At 36.8% G+C, this 23,409-nt stretch overlaps 3 protein-coding genes across 4 annotated transcripts; 1 reads left to right on the top strand and 2 right to left on the bottom strand.

The window, feature by feature from the left end:
• The first annotated feature begins 11 nt into the window (after nucleotides 1–11).
• Nucleotides 12–4,151, top strand: LOC113680701 (uncharacterized). Its single transcript, XM_027197744.2, has 6 exons — nucleotides 12–233; nucleotides 782–847; nucleotides 1,283–1,368; nucleotides 2,251–2,368; nucleotides 2,569–2,627; nucleotides 2,867–4,151. The coding sequence occupies exons 1-6, from the start codon at nucleotides 63–65 to the stop codon at nucleotides 2,970–2,972; spliced, it is 606 nt and encodes a 201-aa protein (XP_027053545.2). The 5' UTR covers nucleotides 12–62; the 3' UTR covers nucleotides 2,973–4,151.
• Nucleotides 3,945–16,275, bottom strand: LOC113680678 (uncharacterized). The gene is made up of 17 exons (XM_089180664.1): nucleotides 15,985–16,275; nucleotides 15,059–15,295; nucleotides 13,837–13,947; nucleotides 12,983–13,012; nucleotides 12,520–12,630; nucleotides 11,989–12,096; nucleotides 11,343–11,519; nucleotides 10,740–10,850; nucleotides 9,892–10,020; nucleotides 9,275–9,391; nucleotides 8,727–8,762; nucleotides 8,414–8,529; nucleotides 6,936–7,122; nucleotides 6,321–6,378; nucleotides 5,892–5,943; nucleotides 5,424–5,617; nucleotides 3,945–4,116 (listed from the first exon to the last, which is right to left on the bottom strand). Exons 2-17 carry the CDS (start codon nucleotides 15,144–15,146, stop codon nucleotides 3,993–3,995), a joined length of 1,749 nt encoding a protein of 582 aa, XP_089036790.1. The 5' UTR covers nucleotides 15,147–15,295; nucleotides 15,985–16,275; the 3' UTR covers nucleotides 3,945–3,992.
• Nucleotides 16,276–16,918: 643 nt separating this feature from the next.
• LOC113680698 (acid-sensing ion channel 1) lies at nucleotides 16,919–22,841 on the bottom strand. 2 transcript variants are annotated; one of them, XM_089180665.1, is made up of 7 exons: nucleotides 22,408–22,841; nucleotides 19,795–20,782; nucleotides 19,279–19,426; nucleotides 18,728–18,790; nucleotides 18,064–18,208; nucleotides 17,607–17,698; nucleotides 16,919–17,503 (listed from the first exon to the last, which is right to left on the bottom strand). In XM_089180665.1, exons 2-7 carry the CDS (start codon nucleotides 20,737–20,739, stop codon nucleotides 17,382–17,384), a joined length of 1,515 nt encoding a protein of 504 aa, XP_089036791.1. In that variant the 5' UTR covers nucleotides 20,740–20,782; nucleotides 22,408–22,841; the 3' UTR covers nucleotides 16,919–17,381. The 2 variants fall into 2 exon arrangements, with proteins under 2 accessions (XP_089036791.1, XP_027053538.2); XM_027197737.2 differs by having other exon boundaries at nucleotides 19,795–20,788; nucleotides 22,408–22,813.
• Between the last annotated feature and the right edge of the window lie 568 nt (nucleotides 22,842–23,409).

Raw genomic sequence — 23,409 nt, 5'->3', positions numbered from 1 at the left:
CTTCTTGAGCCCGCGATTTTCACGACCGGAGTAAATGCGAAGAAAAAAAAGGTAGCTGAAATATGGATTTGGATAACAAAATTTCTGCCCTAAAAGATTTTACTTCCTTTGGATCGTCATCGAAAAATGACTCATCTTCCTCACGGGTCAATCAAAGTTCAAATTCCTCTTCCTCGAATGGATGGGGAAATTGGATTGCTAAAGGGGAGAAGGACCCATTTTTACCCTCTTTGGTGGGTTTTGACCGAAAATTTTTAAATTTTTCTCCTTTTGGTTTTTGAACATCTCATATATCAGTCACTAGTTCGATGATATAAATCATATCACTTTGAACTTAGCTTTAATGGCAGAGCAATCAAAGCTACATAAATACGAAACGATAATCTCGCTAAATGTGACACGTCATTATTAGCTCTAGGCCTTCCAAGGGGTTTGAACGGCTAGCGACGTGACCCTGGAAATGTTATCATCGGCGAAAGAATACAAAATTACCTCGCTAACGCTCAGCGATGTACGCGATGAGCATTGTAAATCAAAAGGACCGGCTGGAACACTTTACCTGCAGCTTAATGTACATGTAGACATCTGTCATTAATACTATTTATGTTAGACTTGTCAGAAAATTCATTTTATTTTATTTTTTATTTTATTTTCATTGAGTTGGAAATCTCGTCAGTTTCAGAGTACAAGAGACCCTTATAATTATTGGAAGAAAATCCCATGACAGGATTATCTGTATCTATGGGCATGGTGACTTACTTATTTTCATTATTGTTTACAGTCTAAAACACAACGTATCACAGGTTTCTTTCTGTTGCTGCTGTTAGGGATCTTCTGCTTTGTAATGGTAAGTTAAAAGGATTAAGATTATGTACACCTCTCCACAGGTTGTTCTCTAACAAATAACTGTTACTTATCTTTTCACTTATTACTGTTAAATTAATAATTGTACTCAGCAATACTCCTTACCCTCTACACCCTATCATTATTCATATTTACCAAGCATTTCTCTTCACATTTACTGTCATGGTGAAGACAAGGAGAATTTGTGTGGCAGTCAGGAGCTTCTTAAATTGGTGATCATGTCCTTTATTCTCATGACCTTTTCATTTGATTTTAGGATGATACTGTAAGGAGAAATAAAAAGCCAGTTGCTCTGAGGGGTTAAAGGGATACAAGTATCTTACTGGAAAATTAAACATGGAGCAATCACCCTTCACTTTTTTCCGAAAATTGTTATTTCTGTGTCATATAACTGTTCTGGTTTCTTAACTCATTAAAGGCTGGTCTTATTGCACCTGTTATGCTGTTAAAGGCAAGAAAATTTGTCCTTCTCTACACAATGGGAAGTTTGTTTACCATAGGAAGGTAATGTTTCAAATGTATATCAAGCCCTGAGCTCCTTGTTAATCAGTTGGGTACACCCTTAAAATTGATTTTTTCCACTATGAAAGGTTCAATTAAGAGGTTCACTTGAGTCATTGATCAGGTTATGTGTGACTTATTTCCGATTGCAGGGGAATATATGATATTCACATGGCCAGAATTTTTGTGTTCAATTGTTGTCATAGTATTGCTTGCAAGTCCATTTAAGCAAAAGAGTGAGATGTATCAGCAGCTTTAGAATATAAATTTAAAACCCCATATTGCAATTGGAAATGTAATTTTCTGTTTGTCACATATATGGTAAATTGATATTTAGATAAAGACAATTTTAAAACGTATTTATGGGAAATAAATTCAAAGTCCAGCTGCTTGTTAACTCAGTGTGCAGAAATGGTACTTCAACTGTAAATTTAAAATAAATTAAAAGAATTCTTTCTACAGAAAACATTGAGTGTCTTTAAACAAAGATGAATTCTATGGCGTTGTGATATTTTGAAATTAAGATGCGCTATGTATAAAATAAAGCTGAAAATTTGATAAACTCAATGATGTAGAAAAAATTTTTGTCTTCAAATGTGAAAATATAAATTGTTAATTCACTGAGCAAGAGGAAGGTATCTTGTTCTTTAAACAGGTGAAATTTTGGTATTTCATTTAATGGTTATGTAAAGAACATGTTTTGTACACAGATGTATTGTCAAAAAGCAGCTAAAGATTCATGTGTGTCTGGTCGTATGTTTGTACAGTCATGTGACTGTAAAAGGCCTCCTTATCTTTTTACAGGCATTTTAATCAGTGTCCAAATTCATTTCAACCAAGATTTCTTTAGTGAGGTTTACATCACATCCTTTTCTTTGGTTTCAGTTTTTCTTTACTCTGGGGTCCAGTAAATCATGTCAAACATCTGTGTTCACTTGAAAGGCTTCCTTTTACTGCTGCTTACTTTGGATCAATGTTTGCAACACTTTACATGGCCATGATTGTAAGTTGTGATGCCTGTTCAATAAAAAATTATTTCCCTGTTGAATATAGATAAATCAATGATTAACAGATTATCTAAAAGTATAATTCTTATGTGTCTTCATTGATCATCTAACATAGATGAGATAAGGTTTCTCTCACATTCAAGCAAATTAGTATTCAAATACTTACAGACCGATATCATACCAATTCTTTTGTCAGGTGAAGAGTACATTGTTGACAGCAGTTTGTGCTTTGGTCCAAATTCTTGCCCTAGTATGGTAAGTTTGGTCCAGATATTATTCTGAGCCACGGGATTGCAATGTTCCCCAATGAAGCACATTGTGTAGAAGGCTAAACAAAGTTAAAACAAATGACGGCGTTTATTCAGAAACTTATGGGAAGTAAAGCTAAATAAAATGATGTCATGTTGAAATGTAACTGACTTGTTTATTCACAAGGTAACATTACAATGTTAACATTAACCAGGCAATTTTTGCTTCTCTGTTTTTTTCCATAGGTACTTTGTCAGCTATATTCCTGGTGGGACAACAGGCATGAAATTTTTTACCAAGCTTTTCTCATCTGCAGTAACAAAAACAGTTTCTAGCACCCTTCCTGTCTAGAAATGGATATTTTTTAGTCAGCTTGACACCCTGCCCCAGAGGTAGTAAACGGACTGCAGATTAGGAATTTGTCCGATGATATGCAATTTCACCAACGGAGCATGGTCAGGGGGTTGCTATGGCAAATTTGGTACGTGAGATGTCGGTATAATGGATGGAAAGATGGCTGCTGACCGACAAGAAGGCATGTTTACCTAGCCTAACTTTCAAGGTGAGGGCTGTTGGTTACTAAGGTCAATAACTTCCCTGAGCGTGGAAATCAAACGAATACCCTCGTGAAAACTGCGTCAAGATGACAAAGCTCATTTAGCTCATCGCTAAGTTGCAAAGTATTTACAAACGATCTAGATCTGGCGGCGGCTGCAATACCGGTGACTTCGTACAAACTCATTCATAAAGTAAAAAATGATGACTTTAATTATAAAGAAAACGCCGATTATTATCTTTTATGAGCCAAAGGTTTTTAAATCAGTTGAGGTACAGGGAGGGGTAAGGAAGATTTAGGTTTTCCCATCTATAGGAGTACATCGTTGGATTGAAGAAGTAATCCAACATAATTAAGAGGTAAGTTCCTAAAGAAAATGTGGTGCTGCGTCGGTGGGAGGGTATAGCAGGTAATTTCGTGTTAACAACTGAGTTGAAAACGTAAATTGGCCACCGTAAAGGGTAAAAAAGCTGACGTTTCGAGCGTTAGCCCTTCGTCAGAGCGATTGTGCGTAAAGTGAGTAAGATTTGCTGAGGTGTTAGTTAAAGTGCTCCAGCTATCCCTATTGTGACTTGAAGAAGTCTTTCAGCAGTGTAGTTTAAAAATGTTGGTTAGGAAAGGGACTTCATTTCTGTGAAAGGTCTTGGAAAGGCCTACCCCTGGGATCAAACGTGAGGGGGTAAAAGATATGTTTAATGCCCTTCTTTTACCCTCAGGGTAGCTCCTTTATAGACTCTTCGCTGCTATGATGTTACTTATCAACGAGGTTTTCATTAAAGATTTCTCAATTTATTGACAGCATGCATAGTTTGTGATTAAGCTCTGAGTCTTGCCCTCAGCATTCTCTTGACATTTTTCCAATAATGGGACTGTGGTTTACTCCAGGACAAGGTAAACATGGCGTCAAAATCAAACGGCTCGAAAAATTCCAGACGATGGCTGAAAAAGCAAAGAATAAAAATTAGTTAACGAGAGTAGTGCCCATGTTCCAGTCTCAGATTCTTTACATATCCGCCTCAAACCAAATGAGGATGATGAGAAATAGGCCCAAAACTGAGAAGGCCTGGGAACGTTTGGGGAGAAAGAGTATTAAAAGGGAGAGGTTAAGATTGAAGTCTAGCCTTGTTTGAAGTCGTGTTTCCCACCACACTAAATCAAAGGGAGCAAATGAGAACTCACTGTGAACGTGTATGCGGCTAAAGCGAGGAAGAACTTGGGCGACGAAATCATTATTAATTTTAGTTTTGAATTAGACTGGTTGAGAGGGTGTCACGAATTTCTGCACAAATCTAGAGTGTGGAAAAGCAACATAAATACCCTCCTTCACTAATCATAGAGTGTGGAAAAGTAACATAAATACCCTCCTTCACTAATCATAGAGTGTGGAAAAGCAACATAAATACCCTCCTTCACTAATCATAGAGTGTGGAAAAGCAACATAAATACCCTCCTTCACTAATCATAGAGTGTGGAAAAGCAACATAAATACCCTCCTTCACTAATCATAGAGTGTGGAAAAGCAACATAAATACCCTCCTTCACTAATCATAGAGTGTGGAAAAGCAACATAAATACCCTCCTTCACTAATCATAGAGTGTGGAAAAGCAACATAAATACCCTCCTTCACTAATCATAGAGTGTGGAAAAGCAACATAAATACCCTCCTTCACTAATCATAGAGTGTGGAAAAGCAACATAAATACCCTCCTTCACTAATCATAGAGTGTGGAAAAGCAACATAAATACCCTCCTTCACTAATCATAGAGTGTGGAAAAGCAACATAAATACCCTCCTTCACTAATCATAGAGTGTGGAAAAGCAACATAAATACCCTCCTTCACTAATCATAGAATGTGGAAAAGCAACATAAATACCCTCCTTCACTAATCATAGAGTGTGGAAAAGCAACATAAATACCCTCCTTCACTAATCATAGAGTGTGGAAAAGCAACATAAATACCCTCCTTCACTAATCATAGAATGTGGAAAAGCAACATAAATACCCTCCTTCACTAATCATAGAGCGTGGAAAAGCAACATAAATACCCTCCTTCACTAATCATAGAGTGTGGAAAAGCAACATAAATACCCTCCTTCACTAATCATAGAGTGTGGAAAAGCAACATAAATACCCTCCTTCACTAATCATAGAGTGTGGAAAAGCAACATAAATACCCTCCTTCACCCCACAGAGTTGAAAGGTATTGCAACTAGCTGATCGAAATTATAAGACAGACAACTTACAAGTCAGGATTGGTGACATCAGCTGATGCAGGATACAGTGACTCGTATTTCCTTTGATTCCCTGAGCCATGAATAGCGTATGCATTGATTTTTCTCACTTCAGGAGGAAAGTAGTCGATTGGTATTTTAGCAGTTCCGTTCCATGTATTTTTTGCGCGGTCGATTGTGGCTGCGTACTCAATGGGAAGTTTGTCCTGTCAACGAAAAACGAGAGGAAAATTAAGGTTACCTTTAGGCTTCCGGCTGTGTTTATTGGAATGTTCGTGTTACTCTGAACAGTGTGCACAAGATACGAGCCAGCAATTGTTTAAAAAAAGACAGAAAGAAACAAAGGAAACAAAAACAAATTTACTATACGATGTACTGTAAAAATTTTCAGTTACCGGTACATGGAACTGCAGAGAAAAGAATGGAATAATTAATCTCTTCCTAGCAAACAAATCTTCTGCAAAGTTAAGTTATACTTACTAAGAATTTCTTTCGCACTCCATTTAAAAGGAGGAGCAAGTGCTGTCCGTGCCTAAAAACATAATCAAACAGGATATTTTAATTTTCAAAACAAAAACAAGGGGAAAGATGACATAGAACATCACCAACTCCTAAGCAAGGGACCCCATGGGGGGGGGGCAGGATTGTATGAGACTCCTTTTGTAGAGTTAAAGTGATAAGTTCAAACAGTGAATCAAACTGGCATGCCCCCCCCCCCCCCCAAATGATGCTAATGAGACACTATCGTGGCAACTCCTCCCATCCAAGATACTCCTAGAAGAAAGCAAACGGAATTCTTCAATTCTTGAGGAGGTTGGATGCCGGCGGCAAATTCCTCAAATTCATTTTCAATTTCTTTTTACAAATTGTAAAAGAAAAGAATTTCGAAGGGTGAAAGGCAACACTCACGGACTAAGCTCAATTTCTAGGTATTTCTCTTGTTTTCCAAGGAAAAAGACTTCAGCGACTGAAATAAGAAAGACAAGGAATAAGGAATAATATAATCAATCAGACTGTTAACGGACAAGTGTATGTCATTTTCTCAATAAGGATGATAATAAATTCGTAGTTTTTTAAGCTCCTTAAATTGTATAAAAATAGTCGACTACTTTTATCTGTTTTTTTCATACATCTACTATATATTCACTTGTTTCTTTATCTAAATAGCTGTTTTAAAAGAAAATAGGTTTTTTTATAGGAGTGTTAAATTAAAATTTTCAAATTGGTAAAAATTTGCAAACATTGACCAAGTGGGTTCTCAATCACGCGTCAGCGAACCATGGAATACCTGATCATGCCCTCTTCTTTTTAGGCTTTAACTAGATAAAGTACGCGATCTTGCTAAAAACTATAACAAGCCAGTTACTATTTGACTGAATTATAGGAATTGATTATACAAGTCTTGGCTAAAATGAAAAATAAATAAACAATTAATTGCCTTGATTTCAAATCATAATTGAAAGGCCACCCGCCTAAATTCCTGAAATATTGCAGTTTACAAAACTCATGAATTTAGAGTCATACCTTCATAATCCCACAATCCATCACAGGCACTTCCTGCTTTGCACGGTGGAGGGTCTGGGTCATTAAAGAATGGTCCACTAACAGAAATACGTACGGTTCGGGAGCCCTGGGCACTAATTTGGAAAGTGACAGGGGCGTGGTTGATTTTGGATCCATTCCACTCTGTATTGATGGCAAAATTGTATTCCTGATAAAGGAAAAAAAAACCTTGAGTGATGCATAGTAAACAGGATGCTCACCATAGGGTTAAACTATGATTAGATATATCACGTTCTTTCACCTACTAAAGCTAGACGTACTTCATTAGAAATAGAAGAAAAGGCCTAACACCAAAAGATTATAAAAATCTCTTGTTAACACGTTAAAATAGATTTGCAAAGGGTAACGTTTCATTTAATCCAATCACAACAAATTGCAACACCCGACTGATTAGATGAAGATCCTTAATTTACGTTTTTCCTTGAAATCTTTAAAAGGCTCGAGGCAAAGTGCTTTTGTGGACTGAGGCGACTGTCTCTGATCACTAATAATCAGGTACCGGCCATGGTCTGCAATGCAAGTAGTGATGAAATAACCTGCTGGTACCTGTAACTTTTGTAGGATAAGTAAATTTCTGAATCAATTGAAACGCCGAAAAACCGCTTACTTAATGATAAAAATTTCGTACCTTTGGACAAGACTGGCAAAAACTCACGTAGAAAACGAACACGAGCAAAACGCAACTATAAATTTTGAGGAACATTTCTTGGGCAGGCCAGAGTCTTTCTGTGAGTAACTCTCACGAATCAATCTGTAGCATCTATGAGAGGCGAAGCAATTTCAACAAAGCTAAATTGAAATGATTCTTGTCCAGATGAAATTATTTTGACAACTTAAGAAAACATATCTCTGTCTATCGAGAGACGTGTTATGGCATGTTGTAGTTACAGCTTTGTTGACTGTTGGCTGAGGATGACGTCATGTTTGGACGATAACAGTTTGTCGTTTCAAATCTGTCAGGCACTGCTCTTAGTTTAAACAGCTAGGTTTAATTTTCTGAGATTTTTTTCTTAGCGTTGTTTCATTTTTCAACTGAAATATTGCGAAATGAAATTAATACGAACGAAACAGAGAAAAAAGTCAGAGTTCTTTCGGTTGTAAAATTCAAGAGTCTTTTGATAACCGTTCCACTTCCAACTTCTCACCTGAGTGGGTGGGTGGGGAAGAGGTAAACGGGTAAAGAATTTTATAGTGTGATGTGAAAACAAATTTTTAAATCAACGAACTAGATCACTACCTCCCCCACCCCCCATTTTCTTTTGAGTCGTTGCGGAACCGCTGAACGTTCCTTAGGCTCAATTTCGTTAAAATTGCAATTTCCTCAAAAGTATCTTTGAAATACTCATTGACGAATATTTCTGTCAGGATACTTGGCCATTATGTGCGTTTTTTTGAAATGCAGATATTTCCCCACCGTTCTCAGATTTGTCCCTTCTTACCTTCTGGCAAAACTGACATGATTTTGGACAATTTTCTCTCATAAATACAGCTTGATAAGAACAGTAGTTCTTGACTCTAGCAAACGTGGCGCATTGTTTCCTTTTATCAACACAATCTATGAATCAACCGACAGAGAAAGTTAGCGAGAAAAAAGTTTAACAAATAACTACATAACTAGTAGAAAAAATGATAGGACTGGAGTTACAGTTATGTTAAATATTATATTGCCCTCCAAGATGAATTGTGATTAAGGACACCACCTAACAATAATGAAACTTGTAAAACGACGATTCTTCAGTCTTTGTTTCTTACCATCTGGGCTTGGCGACCTGACATTACCATTATTGCCTGGAAAAGGAGAAAGTTAGAGTCAGTTTTGTTACACTTGTCATTTGGCCTTGTTACATTAGGATTAACTTTTGGCAACCTGTGACAAAATTTGCGAAGCATTATATAATAATTGTGTATTCACACCCTTGGGAAAGTAAAAATGATGCAACAAAAAATTTATTAATGTCACACAAATTCCAATTCTAGAAGGTTTAGAAATGTGTGGAGAAACATAATGAAAATTTTAGCTGTGGCCCTCGGGCGAGATGGCATTAAGCTGAAGCAACAACTTTGTAGATGACGAAATAGGGCTTGCAAGGGGACCTCCCATTTATACCCTGCAACCTGCTTCGGAACGCCATAATGGTACAAAGTAATTCCTCAATTTAAAGACAAGTATAACTTTAAAAAAATGCTATAAGATTGAATATAAAAATCATCAACGAATACTCGTCCTGGAAAACCCTAAGAATACCCAACTGTCAAACATCTAGGTTTGCTTTGGACATATCAGGATAAATGTAGCTTACCTTTACACAAGTTACAGGATTTAGGGCAGTTTGTTTTCATGAAAACAGGATTAGCTTCGCAATAACCTTCGTTGTTTGCAACAATAGGGGCGCATATCGGTAAAAAATCGCGGCAATCTACCAAACCAAATAGATACAGTTTAGTAGCTTTCACTCTTTGTCAAGTATGGTAATGAGAGACTGACTATATATCAGAGCGACTTTGTACTTTGCTTCTTTAAATCCGGCATTTCCCTCTAGTTTCTTCTAATATTCAAATAAATTCATATCCGCTATGCATTATTCTTTTATCTAGAGCTAACTGATAATTGCCAAAAATATAACTATCGAATATTTGAACGACTCAAGATCAGAGCGAGTTTGTACTTAGCTTCTTTAAATCCGGCATTTCTCTCTAGTTTCTTCTTATATTCAAAGAGATTCATATGCGCCATGAATTATTCTTTTATCTAGAGCTAACTAACTGATAATTGCCAAAAATAGTAACAATCGAATATTTGAACGATTCAAGATCGCCATGTGAATTCGGTGTCGATGAAACGCTTTAAGACTAAGTGCTTTCAAATGCTTTTACATGCGCTGGTTTGTTTGCTTTATATCTCGAAGTCTATGCATACCACACAATCCACAAGTCTTTGCACAGTTTTTCTCCATGTACTCTGGTTCGAATTTGCAATACGCTTTGTCTGTATCAAAGAGAAGGGAACATTCCTCTGGTTTTTCATCTTCGCAATAGGATTTGTCATCTGAAATGAATGTGCAAAATCTAAGTTAAAAACTGCACTTCATCCTTTAAACGATGGTTACTCGCCTCATACGCCTGAACGAATAATATGGTTGGTTTCTTTAGTCTTCTTAGGGGGCTCATTACTAAGTGGGCTCCTGTCGTTCTATTGTAGACAATGCAGATGTCTGAAACACAAGTCTTATTTTTACGTTAAGTGTAAGCTGCTCAACATGCAGTCGCAGTTCAGTCGATCAGGGTACTGGAGAAAAAAATCTAGCTATAACTACTGATAAGTGACTTACTGTAGCTTTATTATAATTTGCTTTGATGGCGAGAGAGACAGAAAACTAAAGCATTAAATAATGTTTTATTGTAATAATAATTATGTAGTGACTGAACCTGGTCATGTCGTACGTCCATTTGTATGCATCTAATAACTGTTGCATCAACTATGACCGCTGACCAATGTGTTAGCAGCATTCCGTTGGCGGAAAAAATACTGAAATGGATCTGTTTCATGATTTTAAGAACTGACCCTTCACAAAAGATATAAATGGCTTGCATTTAAGGCGTTCACAAGGAAGACAGGGGACTACTCAGCACTAATCCGCTTCCTAGTAATCCTGATAATAAACACTTTCAGGCCGTATGTTGAATTATTACACCTCAAACTAAAGATTACTCTTGCTAACAACTTCCAATCGTACCATTGTCCACTATTTCTCTAAGTAATCTTACCACAGAAACCGCATGACTGCGGGCAATTTTCCTTCATATACTCTTCACGCTTTTTACACAACTCTCTGTCGTTTTCAACAATTGACGCACAGTCTGGGGAATCTACACACACTAGGAAATTAAACGAAAAAGATAAGGTAACACAGTGGTGCTCTCATTGTGACTTAAGGTTCCCAAGAACAATTTGTATGAGACATTTGCCAAGGAATCCGTAAAACTTGACTGAATTAATTGACAAATGTATGACTTGATTGACTCTGTCAAAACTTAATAGACTAGAAACAAACTTTTCCGGGACAATTCTGGTTTCTAACGCATTTCTGAAATTCAGCAAGACGTGATAAGAAATTTAAAAAAGCAGCTGAAGGTCAAGAAGTGATAAAAGCATTTCATTTTGTTTCGTCTTCCTAGTTTTATAAATGATGCATCTAATTTGGCTCGAAACAAAGTCAACCAACTATGCTTTTACCGCCTGAATAAACGAGATTAGTACACTCTCCTAAAATATTCACGAAGAGGAAGTAAATGAGCACAACGCTAGTTGATAGGATATAACCCAACCAACACTTGGTTATCATTTGATACTCAGGATATATCCATTACCTATTGGACCTGGTGGTATGGTTACTATATTTGTTTGTGTTGTTACAACAGGTGAGAGTGTTGGTTTGTTCGCAGACTCAGTTAATGTGGATTCTTTCGAAGATGTAGTTGTCAGCGGGGCCATAACAGTTGATAGCAGAGCTTGCTTTGTTGTAGGAGTTGAGGAATTCCCACTCTCTGTGGGAAAAGAAAAAATCACAGACAATATCTCACAAATGCTCTAACCTAACAAATAGTTACTGATATAAATCACTGGCAGTCTTCTGCTCCTTTAACTAACTGATATTTGCTGAATGACGTGAAGATTCTAATTTATTCTTTACTGAAGCAGCTGTCAGCTAGCCAAACGTTTATATCGCTTTTATCTTCGGTTTGTACGATTAAAACAACGTCGAAAAAAAAAATAAACAAAGCATGCTTCAGGCAAAAATTTAAACATCACAGAGAAATGAAACGTTTTTGTTCAGAAAATGACTTTTTGACGGATTAGTAAGAATTTTTTAAGCTATCCAGGTTGCGGTTAATAGACCTTTATCAATGTACATGAAAGTGTGGTCAGGTCTCAATGTATATGTTTTAGCATAAAGTATGAAAAAAGAATACAAGAAACTTTTTTTAATGGAAGATAATAAGCTTACAAACGTACCACATATTTCGCAAGTCCTTCTACAATACTTGGAGAAAAATGGAGACGATTTACATTGATCTGGATCAGTAACGTAGGAGGAGCAATCATCAAGAATATCATTACATCCTGACAAGATAGGAACACGTATAGAAAAGTTCAATTGATTACGTTCAATATATCTTAAAATTGGTTTTTGATGAGAAGACAACCATCAAAGCAGAATTGGTAAAAGCAAAAGCGCTAATCGAAGAACTTAGGGGACATTGCATATATATTTGAGTATATAATGGGCTCTGGACGAGTGATTCTGTCGTGCTTTAGGCAAACACTTCAATGTCACAGAGCCTCACTCAGGAGTGTAGATTAATATCGGATAACTTTCACGAAAACTCGATAAATCGTCGGGGTTGACACTGCGTTGGACCAACGCTCTATCTGAGGGGCGGGTAATCCTCCTCGTTTAAAGTCAATGAAACTAGTAGCTAAACAGAAAAAAGAAACTCTAACTAATAAACATGAAAGGAAACAATTGAATACAGGAATTTTTACCACAGTAACCACAAGTTCTTGGACAGTACTTTATGAAGAATTCTCTCGCTCCGTGACACTGGGATGGATTCTTTATGTACTCTGCACAGTCTGGCAACATATCTCTACATGCTGATCACAAAACAGTGGCGAGGAGACAGATGATAATTATAAGTTGAAATCAGTTTAGCAAAGATATAGATTATGGAGCTGAATGGGAAAGCTGTGAATGAGAAATGGGTTAGCCTATCTGGCTTACAAATGGATTTGGGGTTTGACAACCTCAGCCTTGTTGGTTTATTTTTGCTGTTGCTCTTACTTTTTCACGGTAGACAACGTAAGCAGCTTTTCACTTGAATCTCCTCTGTGATTGTTCCTCATTTTTTAGGGCTGAACTCTCTTAACAAACGTTATAAAAAATTATAATTTATTTGAAGTGGGGATTCAGAAATAGATTTATTTAATTTTCCATATATTTACTCACCTAGCAAAACTGTGGGACTGGGTGTAGGACCTGGAAATTTGTCAGGAAAGAGATAAAAAGGAAGGCTAAACAAATTTTTCAATAAAATGTGATGATTTTACTTATGAGTTAGATTAAGCCTAGTAATTAGATCCCTTGACAAAACTTTCTCATCATAGATGATACGAGAAAAGGGAAAAGCTTTTAGCTTCTAGTTAGTTACGGTCAAAATAGGCGATTTACATTTGTGAAATTTAATTCTCTCGAAAGGAAAAGGTTCTTATGCGTGTGAACGATTCACGCTGGAATTGTCGTTGAAGATTTCCAGGGAGAAGCAGCAAAAGTAATGAAATATATGATGCGACTTTGTCTATGGCATTTTCATTAGTCACTTGCCTCAACCATTCCCACAACAGTGATGATATTGCCGTATCATGCAGTTGCCAATTCATTATCATCGTTTGACAAAGAACAAGAAATCTCTCATAACCCATTGTAACCTCAAGTCTCTAACTAGTTGACTTTGAATATCATCTGGAAAAATGTAGAGAGCTATATATATATGTATATATATATATATATATATATATATATATATATATATATATAAAATATAAAGAAAATGTAAACTTCTGTGTCGAATGAAGGTACTAAAACCAATGAAAAACGAAAGTCTTCTTTAAAATCTTACTTTGCTTTTGCGCTACGCGTTTCACCGCTGATGCGGCTCTTCAGACATAGCAGAAGAAGAAGAGCCGCTACAGCGGTGAAACGCGTAGCGCAAAAGCAAAGTAAAAGTTAAAAGAAGATTTTCGTTTTTCATTGGTTTTAGTATATATATATATAAGGTATTTAGAGACTTTCTGTCAACTCACAGAGGTCACATGTCTTGGAACAATATTTTCTTGTAAGGTCGCTGTATCTTTTGCATTCGTCCACGTTGAAGAAGTAGTCACAATCCGTCAACGAATCTTTGCATGGCTCTTCTGTTAAAAAATGAGCTCATTAAGGATTCGCCATCATTTATCACCTGGGTGGTTGGAAAATTCTTGTTGTGTCATCAATAAAAAATTTACCTGATTTCTCCCCCCAAGTGGACTCTGCAATGTTCTTACGATCCTTGACTCATTGGTAGTCAATTTTCAACGACAATTTATTTCCCCGTACACCTGAAAACCATTTAATCTCTCTGTTACTAATACTCCCCCCCCTCTCTTACTCCTTTGATAATTTGAACTTGTTTATCCTGAACCCAGAGAGAAAATAACGACTTATAGACGTGACACAAAGCACTGGTGTTAAAGGTGTATCTTTACCATAACCCACAAGGCCAGCTGAACGTTATTCTGACGAAAGTTTCATGCCTTAATATGATTGTAATCAAAGTTGTTTGTCAATTTTGTCATATTTGTCCCGATTCGGTTGTTGCGTGACTGAAATTTGTGGGAGCTGTCACGCATGAGGAACGCCGTGTTAAAACCCTTGCACTTGATATTTCCTTGTGTGATTAATCTTTAACGGTTAATGATGAGCGACAGAAAGTATGTAAATCAAAAAATACAATAGCTATGATTTATGAAGAGGCACTGACCGCGATTGAATGATGTAAAGATATGCTAAACGTAGAAATGTTGTCGAAGCATAATTTCGCAACCTTGATTTGCATAACTGTAATGGTTCACAACTGAAATGCGTTCTTCGAGTTGAAAATTAAATGGTGCACGACAATGATAAAACCTAACGGAAAAAAAGTGTAATTGCTCTTTGCTTAAAGCAAAATTTTAAAGGTAAAACCAGAAGAGCCATTGGTAGTTAAATATTTCGAGGGTCTGTGCTCCAAGGTCAAATTGTTTGAAAGTTTGTTTTAAACAATTAAGTTTAACTGTCCTTAAGGCTGTAAGGGCGTCTTTCACCAAAAAGATCTGTTCTCGGTTTTAAAATAAAGATCTTATTGTAAAAACTCCACTCGCTATCTACGTCGGTCAAAGTGTTCGTACGAAAGTGGGCTCCATACAAGTTAAATACCAGAAGGGACATGTTAACATGCGGCCAGTATCTTCAAGCAACATTAAATAACTATTGTTTGCCATAACCCACCTTGAGCGATGACTGTTTCTGTGTTGAAGCATTGTGAAGCCAAGACAAGAAACAAAACCTGACCAAAAAACGCTCGAAGACCCTTCATATCGCGTCAAAAATCACCTGACTAACGCGTTGCACCTCCAAAGCCATAAGAGAGACTGAATAGACGATATGCACCATTGGCCACAAGCCCGCCAAAATGTCTCTTAAGAGATGTCAATATGATATTCTTATAATAGGTAGTGCCGGAACCTGACCCGAAAGTGAGGGAAGAATAAAATATTTGAGGTTACAAATCATCGCCGAACAATGTTATAGGAAATTTCAATGACAAATGACCTTCATTGTAAATATCTTTGCGTGAAACAGGCCACTTAATCTCAACAATAATGTTTGCTTTGGTATTGGGATGCCAACAAAATCTGACAAAACAAACCCACGACAGGAAAAGTTTGCGTAACATCACAATATTTCCAATTCGGTTAAAAAGACGTATTGTTGCCTTTTTCGCGATTATATCAAAATAGCACTTCGTTATTTTGTTGATGCTTAAAGGACCAAACTTTAATAATAATAATAATAATAATAATAATAATAATAATAATAATTTATTAAAATCATATGGCGCTATATATATTACTCTAAGCGCTTCACAATGAATGAATTAGAAAAAAGGAAGTGCTGCGACGAAGATCTAAAACTGTTAAGGTATGGATGTCCTTTCCTTGTGGGCCGGCGTACTATCATATGGCTCAAAGCAATATCCTGAAGTACATTTACACGTCATAACTCAAATATTGTTGCTCTTAAACCAGTTTATGAAAAAAGTACGATTGCAAACCAACACATTGACTCTATCAGGCACCTTTAGCATTAATTCAAAGATCTTGTGTATAATTGCGAAAATTATACAATACAATTATGCTTTGCAAACTTCTTACCGGTTGAACGACAAACCCATGCGCTTCAGTTTCCTAGGTGCATGATTACAGCAGCATATCTGCGGTTTAACAGTCGGTGGAGTTAAATAGAAACACACCCTTCTGAAGAACCTAAATTCCAATCAAGTTCAGAACTCAGGATCTTTTGATCTTCCGCAAGAATTTGTTCACGGATCTATCGATGAAAAGCTATACTTTTCATAACTGTAACGGTGTAGCTCATAGCTTAGAACATTAGGTGGAGCCAGCTCTCCCCAGTGTTTGTTTTGGCATTTTGAATACCAGCTTTCCCCCCCCCCCCCCCCCCTCTTCCTGAGTTTGGCAGTTTTATATCCATGTGCCAAGATGATGACTGGAAATTTTACAAGAAATCTATCCGACGCTCTGATGCATCACTGATACATCTGATGGAATACCCCCGCAGGGGTACATGTAGTCTCTGGATCACTTTCAAAATCTAAGCGGATGTAGTCATGGTCTCGTAATGTATGTTGACAATAACTGTTCAATCTTAAGAGCTGCGATGCTTTGAGGAAGAGGAGTTGTTTCGTATAGAGAGTGAGAATGAGATGTCATTGTAATATTGTGAATGAGGTCTTATGAAAGTGAAAGAACGATGCGATGTGAAACGTACGAAAAGTTTCGTACGTTATTCAGACCCGGAAAAAAGGGTAGGATTGTAAAGAAACTGTGATTTGGCGCAGGTGGAGAGTATTACAATAAAATCATAACGGCCACCTAAATATCAAAATGACGGTTGAAGCTTTCCAACTTTCTCCCTTATAGAGACCTCTTTCGGTAGTACTTTCATGTAAGGTTTTCTGGGAAACAATTGCGTCAAAATAACGACAATCCGCAAAGAAACATGTCAGAGTAGTGTTATGTTGGTCTTCGTATAAACCCAAGTTTCAGTATAGTATATGACTGACTGCGATTTCCAACACTTTAAATTTATTTTGTGAGCAATCGAAATCTTTGGTACAAAGGCAAAAATTTTAATCCTTAGGTCTCAATTTGTATCTTTGGAAATACAGTGTAAATTGTGACGGTACTAAGCTACTGTGGCATCACCTGCGTGTCCATGATTTCTAACGCGCCTGAAAGAAACGAGTTTTGATATAGTAGACATGGTTTGGAAGCGGAAGGAACATTAACTACCAAGATCGTCCAGGTGAAGGTTATCCTGAAAATTACTGATATTAATGACAGTGATTGACTTTTCAACAACTTGTCTTTTACTCTGACTTCGCCTCAAGTTGTCAGAGCGCCAATCACTGTACAGTTACCAGTCCTTTACAAGTCTTTATAGGTTTTGAACCTTAATTCGTCTGAACATCATTTTGCGTAGACAAACGACATTTGAAGGGCTAATTCCCGCACAATTATTTGTTCAGTCATTACGCTGGGTGAGTCACGTTACGGTTTCGTGCTGCTAGGTAACTCATGAAAAAATCCAAAAATTCGCATATGGTTAGCAGGCTGCATCCCAGGAATAAGCCCATATTTCCACCGATCTCACCTATGATGGAGAAGGAGGAATCACCATTGAGAATATTGTACAAGCTTACGAATACAGCTGACCGTGACAAATATAACTTTATGTCTCAATATTAAGTTCTCACCAAATAATGAGTTGCTGTCGTATGCCGGCTGCTGTTTCTGCATCTCATATCCCAAGGACTTGAATCCAACTTGCAAAAACACAAGATTATCTCTAAAGAGTTGGGACATCAAAATGTTAACAAAAGTTATGAATACTGACTCGTAAGAAAACGTAGCCACTATTTGTCCGCATTTCGAATCAGAATCTTTGGCATCTTCGCTAAAACCAATTTTTTAAACCTTTGATTGCCTAAATGTGAATTATTATATTATTCAGACCAGGAGTGTTCAGTCCGTTTGAGCTCAAGTTCTTTCTCTAATGTATCCACTGTGACGATGTCTCACTTTTACTCAAAACGAGACAAAAGACCAAAACCGTTACAGGGGCAGAAAAGAAATATATGCTCTGGATTTAATAAGCTAACAGTAATAGGTTTTCTTTATCTATGCCATGCTGGCAAATATCACTGAAAATACCTCATGTACTGTAAACTCTCATAGCCCTCATTCAATAGGTCTTCAGCTGTGCCTATATCCGGGAACTTTGAATAAGAAACCTCAGCTTGATATCGAGTTTGAAAGCAAGGAACTTGGCAGTCACACATGTCTTCGTCTATAGACGCTTTATGAAGAAACGATAATGAAAGTAGAAATTAAAAAAATTAATGAAAATAAAAATAAAAAAATTGGAATCCTCTACAGCAAACGCATGCAAGCCTTCACTTCGTAAATGACCTATTTTACTTCTGATTTAAGAGTTGTACAGATAATCAGCCTGGAACAGAAACTAAAAATATAGTAGATTGATTAAGCTTTGGGCCAAATATAACTTAATAACGTATTAAGACACTGACACGGATCATTTTTGAGGTCCAAACCTTACACATGATCAGTGTCAGTAATTATAGGCGGCTTATGTGCTTGTTTAAAATTTCATTTTTATGTCGAAACGAGAGGCATAGTAACACTGTTTGAGTTTGCTGAATCAAAAAACGGAGACCATCCGGCACCACAATAAATCGAGTTGGCAGGTAAAATGCAACGAGGTAACATGGGCATTTCGTGGAATGTCTACAGGACCATTCACACCGCAATTCTAACTTGTCAATTTGAGATCAAAAGGTTCTAACAACATTCCCACCATCAACGCTGTCACTGCATTTAACCTCGTTGGGGGATAGGCACGGAGGAGTGTCACGGGAACCTAACAAGGAATAAACAAAATAATTTTATAAACAGAAAATATGCATAATAATGGACAGTCATGAAATGGCGTTCAAATTCATCGAAAGGATTCGCAAAGTTTTTTTTAGTCTATGAAAAACAGCACTAAGTCGTAAGGACGGTGGAATTAGTCAAATCAGTCCTGTGAACTGGAAGCAGGAAGAAGCATCACCTTCAACTACTTTTGCGTGGTGAAGAATTTGGTGATTATTAAAAAAAATTGACTTAGAAAATAAGTCGTGTACTCTTTAGAAGGGGGGAAGTACTTGAAGGTAGTTGACACGTTCAAGTACTACGTTTCGAAGGCATAACGTGCAAAAGAATCTGACTGGAACGCTCAGCCCTCAACTTTCTGTTGAGGTGTGAGTGATTTTTTGCACAGTTTACTTCTTTTTTTTTTAATAACTTTAATAATTAATATTTTACTTATAAATTATTGGTCAAAATAAATTAAGAACATAAATTTACCAATGTAGCCGATGGGTCGACAGCCACAAATTTTAATAGTGCTTTGAACCTTGCACTCATAAAGGCATCCTTCTGATGAGTACTTAGAAAATGTGTTTAATGGTTTATTTGAGCAGTTGGTGGCATAAGGCTTCTCCAAATTCTCATACTAAAAGTAAAAAAAGTATAGCCAACTTTCAAAACAAACATAACATACTAATGAGAATAAGCTGACAACCTAACCACATAATGTAACTAATATGTATCTGAAGTAAAACGTTACATATGCATGACCAGTTCCATTTGAATCAGCCAACGTATCACCCATTAAGGTCTTTTCTTTTGTATGCACCAGGAAGAAAAGAAAGACGCTTGAAGAGCGTGCGCTGAAATTGCGATCCTTAATCTCATAATCGCACTTTTCTAGGATGTTACCACCCTTAATAAAAGAAAAAAGGCACTTGAACCTATAAGCTATCAAACAGACAACTAAATTGAATAAAGATTACACTCAAACAAACAAACAAATAAACCAACCCGTTTCTGAGAAAGAGCGATTGAAGCATGTTGCCCAGGTCCCACGCTGATTCCATCAAATTCATCATAGTATTCACCTTGCCCGTGGATCAACACTTTGAATCCCTCGGAAAATTTTCCACGAGTATACTCAGCTGTGTTTGCATCGAGAAGCAGCGTAAGTCCAGAAGAAACTCCAGCAGTGTCTACAATTTTAATTTCGCTTTCTCTTCCTGAGTTAAAAGTGTAACACATTCCCCACTCGGTCACTGTGGGATCGAAGTCTGTTATTGAACACTGAGTTTGCCTCCAACTGAACTGACAAGTAGGTCCAAGAAGATTACTGATATTTAGGCTGTATTTTTGATAAAAACTCTCAACTTCTATACGATGGTTAGACACTTGTATATCTTTTAACAGTTCTTGTTTGTATTCAAATGTACAGTTTGGGAGAGCAAGCGACTCGTTCTCATTATCAAAAGGAGCACAACAGCATAGCAAAGACAATCCACAGGGTCGATTGGCTCGGGCTCTTGATGTGACAGCGCATGACGAGATATTTAAACCGCTGGATGCAAAGGATGGATCATCATCAGCTAAAGAGACTTTGCTTCTTGAAAACAAATTGTTTGAGCAAATCGTTATAGCTGGGAAATCCATTTTTCTTAGATGTTTTCTGCTTACTACAGTGTTAATAGGACGACTGTAGTATTTTTCAAAAGCTCTATAAACTGTAAAAATGTAGTAACCACCAGACGACAATAGCAAAATCAACCATATAAGGCGAGTGACAGCATGGCGCTTTATAAAGACATAACGAATGCCATGCAACGTTGTGTTATCAACAAACTCCTGCCACATTTTTACTCCTGTTTGACGTCCGTTGCTGTCTGACAGAGGAGGCTTCTGGGAAATTGTCCCTTCCTGAAGGTTTGTCATTTGAACGCTGTTTATCTTCTCTGCCATTGACGTGGGTGAATTCAAGATTCCAAGCGAATACTGGCTACTTCTGTTTCTAATAATAAACCAAATCACTCATTAGAACCCAAGCGAAATAAATATTATATTCAAATGTGTAAACTTTTTTGGTTTTTTTAATCTAATCTGTTCTTCTACAGTTATTTATCGACCTTTCTCTAGCTTATCATTGCAGCTTTAGTGTTAACCAAGGCCCTGGCCACGTAGTAATTCAACGAGGATTTTATTGATGCAGCCTGTGTACCATCTTTAATAATTGACACGCTCTAATTTTGAGGTAATTTGAAAGGGATGCCTTATTGATAAATGTCCACCTCGCAATTCAACATCTTGTAAATACAAAATTGTTGATTTGCATTCAGTATTAGATATAGAAAAAAATTTCAGTTTTTAACGTAAGTGTAAATTACTGAGATCCAGCGCTTTCAGATCTGAAGTAATTCAGAAATTGATAGTCAAACACTTCCTCACTGTGGTTAGTGGTAAATTTGAACGACTTGAATAAAAAGCGTCCACTTTTTTTTGAAGTGAAATTACACAAATCAAATGTATTAAAAAACTGACTTGCTGATCTCATACTGTGAAATAAAATCTAAGTAATTTAAAAACTATGCCTGACCTCACTTTTTCATCAAACTAACCGTACTATTAATAAAATCTTCCGGTTAGGTTCTGAGCCTCTACAGTTCAGTTATGTTTCGGATCCTCTGTGTCCTTAAATCCTTCTGAGTTAGAATGTTGCATGTTAAACCCTTGAATATTGGTTCTACGTAAGTGCATTTTAAATTTATGGCAGGTGAGTATTGAGAATTTAGGTTAAACGTTTGTTTTCAATCTCTTTGAATGATTGGATTTCGCTGTTTCAGTCACTTTACAGAAACATGACAAAATTATCCTCGCATTCGTTTAGAATTTGGGGATCCAAGAGAAATACATTTTTTGCTTATGCTTAAGTATATTGTTTTTCACCCAAGTCAATATTCATCCGAAAATTCTAATTATCTCGATGAGAATGAGACAGTTATAACTATAAATGTTTCTGGAAGTAAGGGAATCAATATGATGCGTATCGCACGAAACCAGTGAAACAATTTTGAAACCCCCGCATCCGTAACTTATTCCAGAGGCTAAGACAAAAAAAAAAAACCAAATTAAATGAAAAATCATTTTCCAATTAACGCCGTAAACAAATATCGTTGTTAGGTTTATCTTGAACATTTCAATAACTAAGTTATTCGTCTTTTCGGCTTAAGGTAGGACTGATAACATTACCGATTTACTTCACCATCGGATCAGCTTATATTTCAGCTGGAGATGGCGGCCGATAAGTTATCAGTCCAGCTTACTGATAATGCAAAGCAAGCGTTTTTCATTTTTACGAGAGAATTAACAATTATTCAATGGAGTCAGTACATGCTGTAACCATCACAAACAAACAATTAGATTGTCACGCAATAATGAATACACCACCCCCGAGCAGTTCACATCGCAAACAACATGGCCTAGTTCCTCTGAATAAGCGGGGAATTTTGGTGAATTCCTCTTCGGATACTTATAACCTTTTAAAGGTTTTTTTTTTTAAAACGACGTAACCAACAGCCACATGCGCTTTAGAGTGAAAGAAACCATATCATGACATGTACATGTCCATCTCACCTTGTTTATGTCGCAAATAGCGAGATTCAAATTATGCAGACTCCTCGAACTATTGAACAGTCCAATATAAACAAATTCAAGAAGTTAAATCATGAATTCTGACTTGAGGTGAAAGAATCAGCCGTATATTCGGCGGTTAACGGTGAGCTGTTCTGATCGTGCGCGCACACGAATCACTATGATGTAATTTCCAGCAGTAGCATATACACTCAAACACAAAATGATAATTTGGTTGTGTTGACGTCAGTTTGTAAATACTTCCCTTTGAATTAAATAATATGCGTATTCCTATCTCATCGAAAAAAGAGACTGGTACTTGCTATGGATCCTCATCAGCTCTACTAAAGCTGGGTAACAGTTCCCCATAGAGAATTTTTGCTAAGTGGAGTGCAATCTCTATCAGTCTGTGATCTCTAGTGGTAGTTATTGATGCTGACGTCATCGGTGCGTCTTAATGTTTTTCTAAAAGTCGAAACCTTCCGTGATGTTATTTTTTTACCTTTTCCAATTGTTTTCTTATGTAAGTGTGCGAAAAGAAAGAAAATACAGTGCTAACATTTTGAATTTACTCTTGTTACTATGGTGGCGCATACGGCAGTGAGAATAATTTTCCTAAACGCCAATTTGTAAGCAGGCGACGCTCGCTTGTTTTGATTCATTTGCAGATGTGGTGCTAAGATATCAATTGCAAATTATCCTCGAAATGAATTAAAAAAGAGCCACGCTTGGAAAAGCCATAAGTGAAGATAGTTTAAAGTGTGTTTTCATCAATTATTATGAGGCTTTTAGAGACTTTTTAAGGATTCAGTGACTGTTGATTAAAACCATCTAATAAAAAAATCAATCAATCAAAGAAAAACCATTCATGTGAGCAGTCATGATTACAATTTTTCAATCAACTGTTGTAATTATGAGAAACTCAACGTGGTAGTATTTCGTATGTAAACAGTTTTAATCATGTTTTTGCTGTCTGATTGTCAGATGATGGTTGATTCTTTTTCT

Source organism: Pocillopora damicornis, chromosome 8, assembly GCF_964200805.1.
Source record: "Pocillopora damicornis chromosome 8, jaPocDami1.2, whole genome shotgun sequence".
NCBI lineage: Eukaryota > Metazoa > Cnidaria > Anthozoa > Scleractinia > Pocilloporidae > Pocillopora > Pocillopora damicornis.
The sequence above is the reverse complement of the archived record's forward strand: the minus strand, read 5'-3'. Positions and strand labels throughout refer to the sequence as shown.

Coding starts and splice junctions, on each gene's coding strand:
- LOC113680698 (XM_089180665.1), bottom strand. CDS start 20,739: ATGGCAGAGAAGATAAACAGCGTTCAAATGACAAACCTTCAGGAAGGG. Junction 18,791..19,278: donor TCGACCCATCGGCTACATTG/GTAAATTTATGT, acceptor ATTCCTTGTTAG/GTTCCCGTGACACTCCTCCG. Junction 17,504..17,606: donor CGACAGCAACTCATTATTTG/GTGAGAACTTAA, acceptor TCTCCATCATAG/GTGAGATCGGTGGAAATATG.
- LOC113680701 (XM_027197744.2), top strand. CDS start 63: ATGGATTTGGATAACAAAATTTCTGCCCTAAAAGATTTTACTTCCTTT. Junction 848..1,282: donor GGATCTTCTGCTTTGTAATG/GTAAGTTAAAAG, acceptor AACTCATTAAAG/GCTGGTCTTATTGCACCTGT. Junction 2,369..2,568: donor CACTTTACATGGCCATGATT/GTAAGTTGTGAT, acceptor TTCTTTTGTCAG/GTGAAGAGTACATTGTTGAC.
- LOC113680678 (XM_089180664.1), bottom strand. CDS start 15,146: ATGAAGGGTCTTCGAGCGTTTTTTGGTCAGGTTTTGTTTCTTGTCTTG. Junction 12,631..12,982: donor CAGTCCCACAGTTTTGCTAG/GTGAGTAAATAT, acceptor TTTTGTGATCAG/CATGTAGAGATATGTTGCCA. Junction 8,530..8,726: donor CAGGTCGCCAAGCCCAGATG/GTAAGAAACAAA, acceptor GTTGATTCATAG/ATTGTGTTGATAAAAGGAAA.